Source organism: Clarias gariepinus, chromosome 27 (genome assembly GCF_024256425.1).
Source record: "Clarias gariepinus isolate MV-2021 ecotype Netherlands chromosome 27, CGAR_prim_01v2, whole genome shotgun sequence".
In the NCBI taxonomy this organism is placed as follows: domain Eukaryota; kingdom Metazoa; phylum Chordata; class Actinopteri; order Siluriformes; family Clariidae; genus Clarias; species Clarias gariepinus.
Genome location: NC_071126.1, coordinates 18,044,228 through 18,062,717, shown reverse-complemented (window position 1 = coordinate 18,062,717; position 18,490 = coordinate 18,044,228). Strand labels below are relative to the sequence as shown.

At 38.5% G+C, this 18,490-nt stretch overlaps 2 protein-coding genes across 2 annotated transcripts; both read left to right on the top strand.

Annotated features, from left to right (window-relative positions):
- The first annotated feature begins 1,411 nt into the window (after positions 1-1,411).
- On the top strand, positions 1,412-11,149 carry zpax1 (zona pellucida protein AX 1). The gene is made up of 20 exons (XM_053489152.1): positions 1,412-1,502; positions 1,586-1,635; positions 1,703-1,798; positions 1,885-2,009; positions 2,095-2,235; positions 3,163-3,255; positions 4,314-4,478; positions 4,571-4,667; positions 4,742-4,962; positions 5,235-5,388; positions 5,477-5,685; positions 6,603-6,720; positions 6,805-7,004; positions 7,101-7,209; positions 8,428-8,597; positions 8,690-8,793; positions 8,883-9,013; positions 10,234-10,420; positions 10,643-10,784; positions 10,875-11,149. The coding sequence occupies exons 1-20, from the start codon at positions 1,480-1,482 to the stop codon at positions 10,983-10,985; spliced, it is 2,646 nt and encodes an 881-aa protein (XP_053345127.1). The 5' UTR covers positions 1,412-1,479; the 3' UTR covers positions 10,986-11,149.
- Positions 11,150-16,621: 5,472 nt separating this feature from the next.
- mixl1 (Mix paired-like homeobox) lies at positions 16,622-18,481 on the top strand. Its single transcript, XM_053489558.1, has 3 exons — positions 16,622-16,721; positions 17,011-17,222; positions 17,852-18,481. The coding sequence occupies exons 1-3, from the start codon at positions 16,637-16,639 to the stop codon at positions 18,479-18,481; spliced, it is 927 nt and encodes a 308-aa protein (XP_053345533.1). The 5' UTR covers positions 16,622-16,636.
- Positions 18,482-18,490: the final 9 nt, after the last annotated feature.

The following is an 18,490-nucleotide window of genomic DNA, read 5'->3' as shown; positions in this document are numbered from 1 at the left end:
AGATGTTTTACTGCAGTTAAGAGTCTCATCACTGTACTGTGCTTATAGTCTTCTGTAAATGTCGATCACTTTTACTAGAAATTTCAGCCCAAGTACAGACTTTCAAAAAATGATTATTTTTAGAGAACTCATTAGAGCTGTTTAGGAGACCCTAAGGGACATTAAGTGACAGCATCCATCCATTTATCCATACATTCATACATTTGTTTTGTTACCCCGTATTCCCTGGTGAATCTGAGGGTTGGTGCAGTGACTTTATAGCTTGAAACCACTTTCCCCCCACACGCCTGTAGATTCATGGACTAGGTTCCAGTTTAAAACCCCTACCAAAAAGTAGAATAATATATAATTATCTATAAATAATTTCTATATAGCAGAGCCTATCCCAGGGGATTTAGAGCGCAAGGCAGGGTACACCCTGGACAGGGTGGCAATCCATCACAGGGCACACAGATACACTGGCAATTTGGGAACGCCAATTAGCCTAATCTGCTAGTCTTTGGAACGTGAAAGAAAACCAGAGTAAACCCACCAAGCACGGGGAGAACATGCAAACTCCATGCACACAGAGGCGAAAATCGAACCCAGACCCTGAAGGTGCAAGGCGACAGTGCCAACCACTACAACACCGTGCCGCCATAATATAGCCAACTGGAAAATCAATTTCCTCACTGTTCAAGTCTCTAATTCACAGGGACCTTGTTGGAATCCGTTGTCTGCTAGGGGCACTATCCTAGAAAGTGGTCTTTTAGCTGTAATAAGATGTGAATATGTGTGCATGATTGTCTGTTATTGTCCTATCCAGAGTCCATTCCTGATGCTTTTTGATCTTAATTCATTATTCCTGGGAGAAGATCCTGAATCGAAGCACCTTAGACTGGGATAAAGCTCGCACTGAAGATAACTGAATAAATCAAGCCAAGTTAACTAGTTAGATCTGATTAATCAGATACAATTAAAAGTTGACACTACTTAATGTAAGATGTGCACTGCCTGGAGAGACCATGGACAGCAGAGGAATGATATTCCCTTTAAGGAAAGAACTCTAACTTGATCACATCTTGATTTTCCCTTTGTGTCCAACCTGTCTGCTTGTTGGTCTTCATCTTAATCACTCGTAACGAGCATCAGTGTCATTAAGATCAGCTGTGTAGGAGTGGCTTTACTTTGCTGGAGAGGATCTCCTGAACACCACGTCCTTCACCAAGTTTGAGCTTGGTTTCTTTCTTTCTTTCTCTCTTTTTGTGTGTGTATATATATATAGATAGATTTTTTTTTTTTTATGTGTGGTGATTTCCTTGATTCCTGGCCATCTCATCTTTCATCATACAAAGCATAATACACCTCAGGACTACAGATATTCAGCAGGTAGTCAGAAGACCTGGGTAGGCCTGTAGGTGTTTTCCTCAACATACACCACCTTTGAGCTTATTTAAGGCGCAGGATTGACACAAACACAAAGACCTTTCTCTTATTATTATGGCACCTTTCTATGAATGTTGGTAAGTTCTTTTAAAGTAAAGTTAATTAATTGAAGGAAAATAAAAACACAGGGTTTGGTAATTGAACTGTTCTTGTGCGTTAGTGTGTTCTGGCTTCTGGTGATGGCTGTTGCGGCCAAGGCTTTCAGTCAACGTAAGTAATTTTTTAAGATCTCCCCTTGATAAGTGCATTGTGGTGATTTAGAATTTGTTTTTTCCAGGACGTGGCTTGACTTTGGAGTGTGTTGGAAATGTTATGAAGCTGACCTTGGACAGTGCGCTGTCTTTTAGACGTCAACTTGAAATTGAAGCCATCAGTAAGGATCGTAACCCCAAGTCTTGAGCATAACATACATTACAGGCTGTGTATCCTATGAAACAGTTTTCCATTTTGCATTTTCAGATGGTTCACGAGTTGTGCCTCTATCGCCAGCCCTGGCGGCCCAGTGTGGCTACAGTGTCGAGTCTGACCCTTGGGGAAATATTAGAATCTATACATCACTGCTTAGCTGCTTTGCCTTCAACCATGTACTGATCTTAAGAAGGAAAAAAAAAATACAACATAGAGTGATATTATGGAAATGTAGAGATCACTGTTTCCTTTTGCTTTTAGGATGATGCCGTGTTCGATATTGGACTGCGCCTGCAGCTGTATGGCAACAGGATGTCCGATGATGTCATTGAGGTGGAGAAGACTTGCGAGTACAATCAGTGGGCTTCACGAGAGATTCTCTGCGAACGAAACTTCATGGAGGTAACTTCATCACTGCAGCGCTCACTAGACTGTAATGTAACAGGAATAGCATTTTGTGTGTGAAAAAGGAAAGGCTTGTATTTCTTGACCAAATGTCTTATAAATTATAGTCGCTGAAATGCTTGAGTATGGTTTCAACTGTGGGAAGTCATATAGGATCATATAAAATTATTATTTTTTCATAATACTTAATGGTTATCTCCCAATCTATACATTTTATATTTTTATCAGGTATAAAGAAACAAATTTTGCTAAATACAATTTCACGCCCTTTTATGTTTTAGTGTCCGGAACTTTTTTTGAATTCAAATCTTTTAATGATCTTAACTGTCATTCAGGTGACACTTGGCCAGTTTAGATTGAAGATCTAAAAAAAATTAAAAGACATCAACCTGAAAAAGTGTATTCTTTTAAAATGCAAAATTAAGATATTGCAACAAGAATTTGACATGGTTACAGACACTACAGGTTTTTTTGGGTGAAAAAAAATCCTTAGTTTTGTACAGAATGCTTTAATTTAAGCAAGAATTTTTACAGGTCATATGCTTCTAGAAGCTTACAACAATTTTAGTATCGATACTCAAAGAAAATGAATAATTTGCATTTTAAATGATTGTTTAAAGTGGGACAGTATGATGCTAAAAAAAAAAATGGATAACCCTAAGGGCACATATAAAATCATCTCTCCAAAACAGCTGAAATTAGCAACCCAAAATGTTTAGGGGAGCGAGATTGGTCTCTTCCATGTTACTGAAACCTCAGAAGTAGCTTCATTTTCTGTATATGTATAACATAAAAAAAAAATCAAACCAATACTGTGTTTGGGCTGCAAGTATTTGTCTGAGTTACTGCAAGTTAGTTTTTTTTTTTTTTTTTTTTTAAACAAAGTTTATTTAAATCTGTTGTAATCCAGATCTGTTTTTCAAGGTCTCTGTTCATAGAGGACATCCTAATAAGAATATGCAAAAGCAGGCAATACATCCAGTTACAGGAACCATAGGATTTTTGGATAATGAACAGGTAAGTGAAGTCAGGTAATGTGCAAAAGGAATCAGGTTTTATGCAAATCACATGTTTTATTACATTATTTTTATTTAATAAATTGGTTTGAATGTGTTTTACATGACTGCAATTATGTTTGTGTTCCTTTTCTTCTTAACTTGTATTCACAATGTAATTTTTTTTTCATAAAATTTCATGCTTTATTCAGATTCAGCTTTAAATTGAAATGTTTTCTTGCTGTCAACTTTCTGGAGGCAAGAGTGGAATTGGTCAAATATGCTGTGGGAGTGATGAGAACTCCTTAAGAATTAGGCAGGGTTGGACACAATCGCTTAGCGGTCTGTTGAGGTTTGTCTGGAATTCCGCAGAGGGTGGATGGGGCTTGCATGGAGTTCCTTAGCGGGTGGGTGAAGTTTGCATTAAAATTCCTTAAGTCCGGGGTGTTCAAAGCTGTCCTGGGCCAGTGTCCAGAACTGATTGCTGTTTTCCACAGCTGTTTTTAACTAATCTTGTAAATTTCCAGCTTTATTGGCTTTGTGTTTAAGTGTTGGTGAATTATCAACTGTGCTGGGCACTGGCCCTCTGAGTGTAATTGAACACTCCTGCCTTAGTGGGTGGACAAAATTCCTTAGGGGTCTTGTGAGCAGGATTGGCATCCCTCCAAGATTGCTCAAGTCTAGCATGGATATCATTTTGTCCAGGGAACAAGGATATGTACATTTTTTTTTTTTATTTGTTTACCTGGAATACCTTAGGGGGCTGGTGGGGGGTTGCCTGGAATTCCTTAAGTCAGGGGTTTTCAAATCCCACCCAAGTACAGCTAATTTAACTAAGGTTTGTTAGTAATGTCCAAGTGTTGGTGAATTTTAAACTGTCCCTCTACGAGTGGATTTGAACACCCCTCTCAAAATTCCTTAGGGGTCTGGTGGGAAGGATTGGCTGGAATTCCTCCAGGATCACTCTAGTGTAGCATGGATATCATTTTGACAAGAACATTTTGTAAAAAAATTGGTATTTTATAGTTCACAAAATTCAGTTTAAGTCCTTAAACCTCCAGAATTTCCCCTTTTCTTCAGCACTCCATCACACTGGGCGATATTTGGAGGATGGTCTTTTATACACTCGAGGAAACGCCAATGACGTTGGAGGAGGTTCAGAAAGCAGGATATGGCGTATCAGTGACTCCCACGCGACTGGTTCTGCGAAGCCCGAAAAACAAGCCTGAAACTTTCACTGATGATGTAACTGATGATTTTACACAGCTGTACTCCAAAGTACTGACTGATTTTCGCTATTGCTAGTACTGATTGATTTTCTTTTCTCCTTCAACCAGGTGAATGGGGTGCAAATGGAGTTCCTTAGAGTAAGCACCTACTTCAAGCGGGCTTGGTCTGTAACGATAATTGACAGCATTGCCGTTTGTCCGACTGGTACGCAATTATAGATGGGTTGTGATTTTTGGATGAAAGGTCTACTGTGCTTATAACCTCAAATTATTTTACAGGTGGGCTCCATTTTACCAACCAATTCATCAAATGGTACATGCCCCAGTACACCATGCCTATAATAATGAATCCCCAGCATCAAATCCTTGAAATGTACATGGGGATTAATGGAAAGAGGCTCACTCCAAATGAAATGAAAGCTAGAGGCTATACCATGATGATAAATGAGCCTCATATTATAATGTCCTTGCCTATCGGTGGACCAGATGGTTATTATAAGGTTGGTCAGTCTGCTCAGATTGCTATGGATCACTTTGTGTATCATTATTGTCAAATGTATCAATCTGTAACATTTATTGGAAAAAGATTATGTAAGATGTTTTGGGTTCTAAAATCTGATTGGCTGAGCCAAATCCACATGGTTACAATTTGGGTTACACCATTATTCTGTCCATAGAGTAGCTTTATCTTTAACCAATTTTTCTTGAACACTAAATACAGTCAATTTCATGTTTACTGACACTGGTGACTCCTTCCCTAATCCTTTTGTAGAGCAGTGTGTTGGATTATACGTACCATATTACTTACAGTATTGAACCGATGCTTGAAATACTGTGGCTGGAAGGAAAATCTGAAGTCACCAGATACAAAGTGCATTATCCCATCACCACACCACCTGAGCGTCGGCTGCCCTACATCACAGACAGTGAGTGAGCACCGTTGTTGGAACCCGTCATGTAATATTAAATAAATAGCTAAAGCACAGTGAAAATTTAATTTCTTTCTTGTTACAGATACTGCTGCAGACTCGGAAGTGTTCAAGTTAATGCTGGGTTTCTTCCTCCCTGACGTCGAGCTGTTGAACATCACGTTATCAACCGGAGTCCTGAGCGTGGAAGAGGCCAATGAAAAAGGATATAATGTACAGGAACACTTATTTTCTAATGGCTCCAAGGCTTTCAGCCTCGAGGTGTCCTTCTTCGATCCTGCTGTCCTGAGAACTGTAAGTCTCGATTGCTTAGAGTTTGGTGATTCTGCACCTCTGCGATCCTGTTAAAGCTAGCTAAACTATGGTTGTGAGTTCCTCTTGAAACATTTTGTAGGAAATAAAACTCTTGGGGGGGCGGAGTGCTTTTTTTTTTGCTGCTTCTGTTAGGGGTCACCATTTGTCTCCATCTAACTCCAGCCTACCACATCCATAAACCACCTCTTCTCCATCTCTAACATTTCTCCTCCCGATATACCCCTCATCTCTCCTCTGCACATGTCTTAATCTGATCTCTCTAACTTTGTCCCCGAAAAGTCCTACCTGCACTATACCTCTAATATACTCCTTCCTAATTCTGTCCATTCTTGTCGCTCCCAAAGCAAATCCCAGCATCTTCAGTTCTGCCACCTCCAGCTCTTCTTCCTGTCTTTTTGTCAGGGGCAGTGTCTCCAAGCCAGACCACATTGCTTGTCTCACTACTGTCCTCCTAATCTTTCCCTTTCATTGCATGCTGTTAGAGGAAAGTAATCAGAGACAAGGTACTGTGATGTAGCCCAATGCGAAATAGATACGAGGGGGTGCCCAGTTCAAACCAGGAGTTCCTTGAAGGGCAGCGTTTCAGACGGAAAGAATGGCTCCGGCGTTCTGAGGGAACTTCCTACCCTGATGGTGTCCAAGCACTAGTGAAACACTGGGATAAGTGCATTAGTGTAGCAGGGGATTTTATAGAGAAATAAAGGGAGTTTTACCGTCATAATGGTTTGTCTGTCAAACAAAATGTCTGGTTTGACTTGAACAACCTTTTGTAAAATGTATGAGCATAAAAAATATGGAAATAAGTGCATTATACTTACAATAAAAAAAGTGCTTTATAAGTATTCTATAGTATAGTTATGTAACTAATTCAGTCATGATGCTGCACTTCATTACAGAAAGCCGACCCGGCGAACGTCATCTACAGTCTCTTCCTCACCTTTGGTTTGTTCGTCGTTCCTGACTACACTCCCTTTTCTCACACTGCCTTAGTGGAAGTTACTCGCAAAGACATCGGTGAGTATGATGGTATGAACAAAGGGTAGTCTTTGGTTGAATGGATGGATGGATTTAGGCTGATCTTCTTGTTTTTCTGTACAGTCATGTTTACTATGAATGGAATCTGCGATGAAAAGAACTTCTATGTTGAAATTGGACACGGGAACCAAGGCGTAAACTTTCAAATAAGTATTGGCAGACGTAACCTTACGGCTGACCTCTATACAGAGTACAGTGTTAAGGAAAACGGCACGCATGTCAAAATGACCGTGCCTTTTCTGGCACAAGACATCGTTTTTGAGGTAAAACGGGCATTTCAGAGGGGTTTTTTTTCATGTTGCAATTTGTGGACATTTTTAAAGGCTTTTTGTTCTTTCTGTCTTTCTCTTGATTTGCAGGAGTCCAGTCAGTCATTACTAAGGGCTCGTATTGATCTAGTAATATCTCACCATAACTGGCAATTTAAAAAGTTCTCCTTGGCGTGCTCCTTTCCCTTTATCATGACTGGTAAGTGTTCCAACTGCTTCCTTCCCAAGTTACTTTTACACTTTGTATTACTTTAAGTGCCAGGGCTAAAACTAATTTCTAATATATTTTAGAGAATTTTCTTTAAAAAAAAAACTTTTTGAAAGGACACATACATAATTTTTCACCATAATCTCCTTGCTTTTTGAATACATTTCATTCATCAGCAAATTTCGTATTCCTTCATTAAAAAATGTTTTTGGCTGAACTTATAGCCACAAATGCACCGCTGTCTTCACTTCATCAGAAATGAATCTTCGGCCTTGTAAGGAGGCTTTCAAACAGGGGAAGGTGTGATGGAAGGATGCTTTAACACCTCAAAAAGAAGTTATGCAAGATCACGACGCCCTCGGATATTAGTCTTCTGCGTTAAATCCAAAGTTTAGTCTTCAGCTCCTTAATAAGCGTCTAACTGTAACGAGCACTGTTGAATGTTTAACCTTTTTGCTGAATGTTCCAATACTTCTGGCCCTCGAGAATCCCAAAAGCCTGTAAGCATCGATGAAATTTCCAGCTGATGGTTGACTTTTGAACTTTTTCTCAGTCTATTAAGGATTGAGGTTGTTTCTGTTCCAGACTCTGCCGTTTACTCTCAGGCTCGTAGTGATGAATCCATGTCTCATCACCAGTAATGATTCTCTTTAGGAAAATTTCACCTTCCTTAGAATATCGCTCCAAATTTTGTTTGCAGATATCCGAACGCTTCTTTTTATGCTCTTCCATGAGTTGTCTCAGCACCTGGTACACCCTCGGACCACAAATCACAAGTGGGACGGCGAGCCTTGAACAGAAAGTGCTAAGTTTTAAGATAACTGGAGTGCGGATAATTTTTGACTCACTCTCTTGGATCAGTTAAATGTTGTGAAAATTGGGTAACTTTCCTGTGAGTTGCCCTTTTACAAACTAAGGCATAATTTATTAGTGGGTAAATATTGTCTTGGTTTTGTGACAATCAGCTTTTTGAGCGTTGTCCACATTATACATGCAATGTTTTCTGTATCTGATGGAAAAAGCACAAATCTAAATGTAAAGCCATATGTAACATAGTTACATATATTTATTGATCAATTTAATCAGTAAACCTCCAATTTAAGAGCAGTTGTCACTTTAAAGGTTTTAATTGTGTTTTTTGGGGGAGATTTTTCAGCAGAATGACATTTTTGTTTTTAAAATCTCTAACTTGTGTCTAATTTTATCCAGAATGCTTTGCGAATGGATCCATAACCGCGCTCGCAGTCAAAGCCGAAGCGGCCAGCCGGATGATTCCGAGCCAGTTAAGGCTGAGAGATCCGTCGTGTAAACCCATCTTCAGCAACAACCGTTTTGCTTACTTCTCCTTTAATGCAAACAGTTGTCAAACCACCAGAACGGTAATTTATTATTATTATTTTTTTTTTGCATCTTTTTTTTTTTGGGGTTGGAAATTTTTCATTGTTAATCCTCTTGCATGTCTTACCTTCAGTTCCACGATGACATCATGACCTATCGAAATGAAATCTCCATGGGCAACGTGACAGCTGCTGGACAGCCATCGCAAAATGCCACGAAATCGGGTCGAGAATATCGGTACCATACAGTACTGTTTATTCTGAGTTGTTGTTTTTTTCCCCCTTATTTTCATGGTTATTAAGATATTTCATTATGCTGAATATCAGTATGGCAGTGGTCTGCAGTTACAAGCTAACCAAAACGCTGGCCTTGACGTTTTCCCCTGGGCCGCAAGCAAGCGCACTTCATGCAGATCCCGGGTTCGGAGAGCTGCATGTCAGGATGAGGCTTGCTACAGGTAGGATTCTGTACCTGCTTCAAGGCATTTAAGACCAAACAAAACATATTTTATGTGATTCATTTAGAACTTAAAAGTAGACTGCATACATCCTTTTTCAACAAACATGAGCTTATAATATCAAACTAAAGTTTTCACCATGCATTTTTTTCTTTTAATTAGTCTCCAATATTCATCTGGGCGAGATTTACTCTGGCCACAGTTGCCCTGGATTTGATTAAACATTAGAGATGCTGGTGAATTTTTAAAAGCTAAAGTGTTGGACTACTGATTGGAAGATCTCAGGTTTAAACCCCAACTCATCAGTGAACCTTTGAGCAAGGCCCTTAACCCTCAGACGTTATGATGAGCTTCAGAGCAAAAGGAAAAGTCACTCTGGATAAGAACATCTGCTAAATGCTGTGAATGTATGGAGGAAAGTTGTTTAGATACGTGAGCAGGCTTATAAACTTCTGAATTTCATAAATCTAACTGTGAATTTGTCCTTCGTCCAATCAGTATAATAACAGTAAGGATTCTCGTTTGTAAGTCCAGCAAACATTGTCTACAAACTAGGATACTAAGAATTGTCTATACACATATTACAGTACAGTGTTACACCGATGGTTGAACAAGTCATGTTAAAAGAATGAATATCGTCTGCCATTTTTTTTTTACCTCGCTCCGTTCTCTCAATTATTTTCACTTTTCTCTCTGTCGTTGTTGCTTGGTGCTTCTTACTAATACCAGCTTTATGGCTGCTGCTCATTTTTGTACTGCACTTGCACGAGACCATGTACGCCAGACGTGTGATTTAATGTCTGCAATTGAACATGTACTTTACAAATGCATGTTTGTATCTTTTTGAAGGTTTGTAACTTGAATGTTTGTATGTAGGGGACTTTCTGTATCTCAGTAGTATATTGACTGAATTTCATAATGGACTCTTAAATGACTGACGGATCTGCAGTTAAATTTATTATCCTTCAAGTCATCTTTCGATCTGTGGCAGAAATCAACTTGTGTAGAAGACAAGTCAAGCATGAATATCCTCAATGCTAAAGGCTCACTCTGGAGTCACGACTATATTTGAAGCTATTTTGTTTTAGACAATTCGTATCTCAATTCTAAGATGACGCATCGATCAAACTATCAAATGTAATTCTCTCTTGTTTGAAAAATTACAAAGCAAGTTAACCTTAATGTCTGTTTGCTTGTCCGTCTGCCTTCTCTCGTTCCAGACGCCTCTTTCGATTCCTTCTATACGGACGAGGACTATCCAGTGGTACAGTATCTAAAGCACCCTCTATACTTCGAGGTAGAACTGATGCAGTCCATCGACCCACAAATTGAGCTGGTCTTGGAGAACTGCTGGGCTTCGGCTAATCACAGAGGCTCCATGTTGACATGGGATCTGATTGTGAAAGGGTAAATCTTACACACCTGAAGAAAATGGAAAATTCAAAAAACTTTTTAATCCCTTATTAATTATTAACTCCCTTATTAATCCCAGGGAGGGAAATTGCTTATTCTTGGTTGCAATTGGTCACAGTTGTTATTCAGTAAAAAGGAAAAGTAATAACTACAAAAAAAAGCATTTTTCTATGTTGCATCTGGTGTTTAAGTTTTAATTCATTGCTTTACAATTAGCTGCCCGAATCTGGCCGACAATTACCAAATCACATTTTATCACGTCACGGCTGACGAGCGGGTTCGCTACCCAAGCCACGTGAGACGCTTTAAGATCGACATGTTCACTTTCGTCAAAGACAACCTGCCTCTTCATGATCAGGTGACTTATTCCCCAGAAGTGTAAAGCTAATAGCCTGTATGAAGTGCAATTTGACGTAATATATTTTTCTTCCCCCTTCTGTCCTTTCAGATCCGTGTCCACTGTGAAACTATACTGTGCGACATTCAACACATGGACGGTATCTGTAACACCTACTGTCCGTTGTCTAAAGATAAATACGTTAAAAGAGGTGTGTACTGAATTTCTCCCGTGTCATACCAACTTGATTCTACATCACTGACCCGACTCATCTGTTCTACAGGACGCAGAACCATGGGACAGGGACAACACAGGATGTGGGTCTCGTCTGGAAAAATTTCCCTCTCCACCTCGTAGCTGAGATCTGAATAAAGTGTTGACTTAAAGCTGCCTCTTTCCTGTTTGTCAAAAAAAAGCAAAGCGAGCCGTGTCTTGGCTCTACTTTGTTCAGGAGGTCTTTTGATTCTTTTCAACGTGTTACATCCAGGTGAACTGTCCCTAAACCATGCAGCCATGTCTGCTCACACCTGGGAGTTTTGAATAACAATTCATTTACACCTTTTTTAAAAAACAAAACAAAAAAATGGGTGAACATTCTTCAAGGAATTCTTGCAATCTGATCAACATTTAAAAACCAAGGATATTTTTAAGTAGCATTTCCAAACGTATAGCAGGTCGATTAAGAGGTCTGAAGATCTGGATAGACATTTTGGCTCCTTTTGTATGTTTAGTCTGGTCTGTCTATGTGTTTATAAACATTACAGGCTGAAAGGTGGGAAAGGCCTTCCACAGGTTTTAAAAGATGAAATGGTGTAAAAAATAAAAAAAAAAAATCTAAGCAGGTAAAATTACTTTTAAAAAAATCTGTCACTTTTTCTGAATCGGTGTGAAAAGGCTTTTTGTTGACCTGATAAACTGATGTATGGAATGCATTAGGGGACCAATTAAAAAAAAAAAAAAAAACTCTCAGCATATGTCTTTTCTCAACATTTTCCATGATTACTTTCAAAGTAAAGAAGAAAATCTGTCTATATTTAAATGAAAAATATATTACATAAGCACACCCAAACTTTATAGTCCTTATTTACAAAGTTCTTTATCTTCTCTGGTAGAGTGTCAAATGTGTAAATTCTTCATTAGAGATAAGAATTAAGAGGAAGGAAAATAAAGGTGAAATGATGGAGTAAAAAGAAAGAGAGAAGGGGAAGAAGGAGTGAATGATGAAAGAAAGGAAGCAGAGAAAAAAGAAAGGAAAGAAGAGAATGAATGGAAAAAAAGAGGGAAGGGGAGAGAAAAACGGAAAGAGAAAAAAGGGAGTGAAAGGAGAAAAACAAGGAAGGGAAGAAAGGACTGAATGAGGGAAAGAAAGAATGAGAGAAAAAGTAAGGAATGATGGAAATGAGGAAAAAAGGGAAGAAAATGAATGAAAAATTATGAAAGAATATTTTTAAATGAATGGGTTATACAATGTTTAAATTTCCATGATTTTTATCCTAAACAAAAGATTTTACATTAGACCAATATGGATCCTGTTCTTACTAAACAAATTGTGATAATGGTGTCACTAAAAGCAATTTTTGACCGAGACAACTTTTTGATATTAATAAGGGCTATAAACACTATAAAGATGATCACCACAGTCCATCTCCCATGGGATTTTATTCCCTGGCTCGGTGACCTACAGTAAATATCCATATAGTATTAGATCAGGCAACTGTTGCTTGAAGGATGAAAAGGTCGGCCTGTAAGATGCTTACTTGCTGCTGTAAGCTGAGTGTTAACGGCTGTTTAAAATCATGAACTTTTATCCATGCAGCTTGCAAGTGACTCGTCTGAAAACATTCCGTCTCGCGTGTATTCGTATGTAAATGTCTGCTGTGTCTAAACAGCTTCGATCTTCTTGCTGTACATTTGCTTTCACATTTTGAGTGCAACATTTTGGGATGTAATGAAAATCCAAAACAAATTACTGGAGCACAATCCAAAATTATTTAATTTATTATTCGATTAGGTTTGGACCCAATACATGAAATTCCAAAATACTTTAAAAACCCTTTCCACAATACTTCTAATAATGCTATCAATAAATAAATAAAACAATTCTATTTATTTATCTATGTTGAAATGCAGACTACAAATTATTGAGGCAAAGGGCATGATTTTTTTATAGCAATGTTTTAATATATAGATTTTTTTTATGAAAATGGATATTTTATAAAGTGTGTTTTCATCTTCTAGAGGTCTAACAACCTCCTTAATGTCTGACCTTCATCCAAATCATTTCCAACTCTGGCATTTTGCACCCAATGCAATGTCTTTCAGCTAATCCCTCTGTCTGAGGACTTATTCGGAAGGTGTGAAAGCCGTGTCTGTGAAGGCCGCCAGCCACACCGTTAATGGCTCGTCATTATCTACTCCAATTGGTTTTATCAAAAGACTCTGTGTCCACTGTTTGATGTTTGAAGGGTCATTTTGTTGGACCTGTTTGCTGAAGATGTGATCAAAGTAAAAAGAAAAAAAATTCCAGCCTAGAGATCAAGAATGAATTGAAATTATCAAGAGAAAGAAAAAAAAATGCCACAAATGTTAATAAAATTCTTAAAGTATGTTTTGGTCAGACCCATGTTTGCCTAACATTGCAGTGCAGTCTAGCAGGTCATGAAGTATTAGATTTTTTATTTTTATTACAGTGCTTACAATCACATCTCGTCATTACTAATAGTTTTTCATTATTAGACATATTAAATGATCAGCTGATTCGAACTGACTTTATGTTAAACTCGGCCTATAGCCGATCAGTGTTTCAGTAATTTCGGGAATTGTCACTGTAGACATTTCAGCAGTGACTCAAACAGACGTTGTCTCATGCTCAGGCGTCTGTGAAATTTATTAAAAGTGTTAAAATCATTGAGAACCCCGGTGGGTCCAGACTTACACTTCTCACTCAGACAAACAACAACAAAAATACTTATTGATTTCTGTAAGCTCTTTTTATCTCCAGGAATTTTTCTGTTTGGGATACACATGTTAAGGTTGAATATAGACCATGGATAGAATAACTGAGCGATGCTTTTTTTTTGGAGTGTTTTAATACTAATGGTGTAAAAGCTTCTCCTGCCATTGCTGAATGAATTCTAGTCTCTATAGACTCATATAGTATGAAATACATGTATTAGCATTAAAGCATGATTTTTAGGGTTCACACTATAACAGTGATATAACTTGAATAGATAGATAGATAGATAGATAGATAGATAGATAGATAGATAGATAGATGAAGGTGAATGAGCAAATACTAATAGTGCTGTTGTAATAGTGTAGCACAGTTAAAAAACAAACTCATCAGGTGTGTCTGGGTGAGTGATGAACCATCAAGATCAATCCTGTTGTGTATTGAAGGATGGATTGCAGGTGAAGTAAGACAACATGCAGAACAGCTTGTAAAAATCAACACTATCTCGAGACAGAAGTAGAAGAATAAATATATACATGTATGGTTCTTCATGGCTATTTTAAAGATGTGTATTTAACCTGAAAATGGAGATTACATGAACATAATGCTGTATCAGTGACAAGGAAAGATCCGGTTTAGTACTTGTTTTCTCCCGAGTGTGCACTGATTTTATATAAAGTGAGAATTAACAATGACGACATCTTTAGGATCAGGAATGAGAATAGTAATAGTGGTGGTGCACTCATATGGGGGAAAAAAGAGTACTAGACTGTTCCTTTTCTTATCCATGGGGTGGTGCACCATTTTTTTTCTTTAATGTCTTTTACCTGATCCTAAATGCAAATTGCAGTTCAATGAGGACAGTACTTTAAGCCCAATGTTGGTCTGACTTTGGATTAATCCCTCTATATAGCAAGGCAATTAACTATCCTGACCTTTACATCCCTAATCTCTGGATGCTGTTTGTCGCTCCTTTGGAAATCCTTTAGACAGACAATTGCAACCCAAGAGCCACAGATTCATGCCGGCAACATCCTTTGGGGAGGATTCTGACTTTAAAACTGTGTATTTGGGTTTTGGGGTATATCAGGTAGAACAAAAGTTATCATTTTTGTACCACTACAGGAATATTGGAATGACATTGCAAAAATGTAAAACTATTGGAACCTATCCCAGGAGACTTGGGGCATGAGGTGGAGTAAACCCTGGACAGGGTGCCAAACCATCACATAAAATGAACCTATTATTATTAATAATAATTTTTTGGTCATAGAAACAACTTAAAACAACCAAAAAACAACAATATGTGATCGTGTGTATCTTTGCCAGTTTTTTCATTTTTAGCTTGGTCATGCTTGTATAGTTGGTTTAAATTAAGTAAAATTAATTTTTTATTATCAAATAATTTTACTCTATATTTTACTTTGATGATAGATAGATAGATAGATAGATACTTTATTTTCAACATCCAGCATAATTAATAAGGTATAGTAAAAAAACAAAAAAAAAAAACAACTTGGATGAGCATATTACAACTGAAATTGATATATATATATACACACACACACACACTTCAGGAAAAAGATAAATAGAATTATTTAAAAATAATTTATTTAATATCACAATTATTGTAATATTAAATGAATTGTTGTATGTTACATATACACACCCATATATATATATATATATATATATATATATATATATATATATATATACACAAACACACACTTCAGGAAAAAGAAACGTATAAATATTTTAAAAGATTTTAATATTAATATGAATTATTAATATTATATTTTAAAATTATATTAATATAATAAGATTATCATATATGTATATAAAAAACAATCATACTATTTTTTACATTACTTTTATTGATTTTATAAACAAACAAACAAACAAAAAAAAAAAAAAAAAAAAATATATATATATATATATATATATATATATATATATATATTTTTTAATGTATCCATTTCTTTCATTCCATTTTTTAAGTTTAAAGTTTAAACTTAAGCATCCTGATTAAACTTTATTTTATTTTATTTTTTGTAAACAAGCTGTTTATATATTTATATTTTGGGGTGGAAGAAGGGACCAATAGGGTATTGTATTAGGAATAGGGTCTTACTGTGTGTTACTCTTTTATGCTTTCACCAAGTTTGCTGGTGTGAAATAGAAATGACTAAAATTGCATTTAATACAAATACCTTTATACTTTTCTTCATTTAAAAAAAAGATAAAAGCGTGAAATTCAATTAATTATATTCATATATATTGATGTAATTGTATTACATATTATATTATATACAGTATAGATTTTTGTTATACTTTGCACACACACACACACACACACACACGTGTCCAGGTGAGGATGTCCATCACACATACACACACACACACACACACTCGTGGTCATCTGTAAGGGTTCTGTGAGTGCAGTGTGAAGTGCTATGGGTACAACAGCAGTGCAGTACTGAGTCCCCTCGGGCCCCGTGTGTGTAAGTGTGTGTGTGTGTGTGTGTGTGTGTGTGTGTCTGGGTGTAGCGCAGCACTGAATGGATCCAGGATGTTCTCGGCTAAAAATGTTTTTTCAGCTGATGTGTATTCGGGGGAGGAGAGTCCATTAAAGCGGCACAAAACGTGTTGGGTGGATTCACGCGTTCACACCCGCACATTCACATACACCCCCCCCCCCCCCTCACACGCACGGGCAGCAGCCCCATCAGCGCGCGCGCACAACAAAGTGGACTGGGGGGGGGGCTGACCCCTCCGCGAGCCGTCCCTTCGCTCGCGCTTCCGGCGCGCTTTGATCAGCCCGGGGGCTTTCAGGGGTGTGTATATATATATATAGGTCTATCACACACTCACTCACACACAGTCACTCACACCTGAGCACGGATACAAGCAGGAGGACATGGCGACTCTCCACAGACAGCTCGTGAGCACGCAATACCCTCAACACCCCGCGTTTCCATCCAGTGGCACCATGCAGCCTGCAGGTAAGAGCACTGCCGAGGTGTGTCTGGAAATATCTTGTAAATAAATGTTTATCAGGCACCTGTGACTAAAGTTTGTACCCTTCATGCATTCTTCACTTGAGATGCCTTTAGTGGTTGGCACGGTCACTTTGCACCTCCTGGGTTGAGGCTTCGATTCCTGCCTCTGGTCTGTCTGTCTGTGTGTGTGTGTGCATGATCTCCCCTGTGCTTGGTGGGTTTCCTCCGGGTACTCCGGTTTCCTCCCGAAGACATGCAGGTTAGGCTCACGTCCCCTCCTTTGCGTTTTCAGATTACAGCATGTACGAGAGAGCGGCTTTGGTGAAGAACAGCAGGCCCGTGATGGACAGCGCGGCTCTCCTAACACACCGCAGGAAGAGGACCAACTTCACCCAGCAGCAGATCGAGGTGCTGGAGAAAGTCTATTCGGACACCAAGTACCCGGACATTTACCTGCGGGAGAGGCTGGAGGCGCTGACCGGCTTACCTGAATCTAGGATCCAGGTAAGAATTTAACAAAATCGAAATGCTTGAATATCGTAGATCCTCTGCACCATATTGTATAGGATTTTTTTTAAAAAAAATTAAAAAAAGGTTAAGAGATATTATCAGAGCACTGCGATGGAGCTCAAACAAAAAATACCATAGCTAGTACATTTAAGAATACCCATAATGCACTAGGAGTTTTTATCCTCCCTTCTTTAAACCACCCTACCCCTAATTTTAAAGCTTAATTAAAGATTCCCATGACATTATAAGGGCCTATTTGTATACTGAGTAGTTTTAAGATATTGAGCTTCAAAGGCTTTTGCACCCCATTTAGGAAAACTATGTAAAATCCCCAGTGTTAATTTAACTTCAATTTTAAATTTGCTGTATGTGCTGTGCCTTTTTAAGTCCAAAATGCACATCACTTAAAAACACACCTCAGATTATGTTAATACACTGTAACAGAATAAGAAAATATGAAGTACATTTTTACCAAAGAAAGTCCAAAGGGATGGGGTCAATTGATAAAAGTACTAGATTTTCTATTTGCTTGGTTTAAATGCAGATTATATGAAATATAAATAAATATTTAAAATACATCGCTTATTTCTTATAAAAGTAATTTAACAAAACATTTCTTTTAGGTATGGTTTCAGAACCGACGAGCCAAATCGCGTCGTCAGGTCGGAGCTCCCGTTCTCGCGAAGACCAAAGCAAGCATTCCCATCATCCCAAACAGACCACCGGCTTCTTTCCCCCTTCAACACGAGCAGCTGGGGCAGGAGCTCAAGAGCACCTTTACTCAACCAGGCCAGGAGCTGAGAGGCATCTTCCCTCAACCGCATCGGGGCTACGCCTCCCAGTCCGTGTCCTGCTTGTTCGGTCAGACTGGCGACGAGCGGATCAGAGTGGAACAGGCGAAGAGAGACGAGCTCCATCAGTACCACAGGTCGAACGGATCCCTTTCAGCTCAGAGCAAGCCTGAACCCTCAGTCAAGCCCATGCTAGTAGACTACGACAATTTCCCACCTAACAGAACCATCGGCCCTGACATGCGAGTGGTCATCCCTCCAGTGCCGACGCAGGTCAACTTCATTCCGAACCGGTCGCCACCGACGCAGATCAACTGTCCTCCGCAAAGCGCCCAAGTCAGAGTTCCACATGACAGCCTGGGTCATTTTTCACCCATCGGCAGCAGCGACAACGGAGATTTTTCTGATTCTGACTCCGACTGGGAGAAGGAAGCCCTGGCTGGATTTAACGCTTTTATATAATTTCATTTG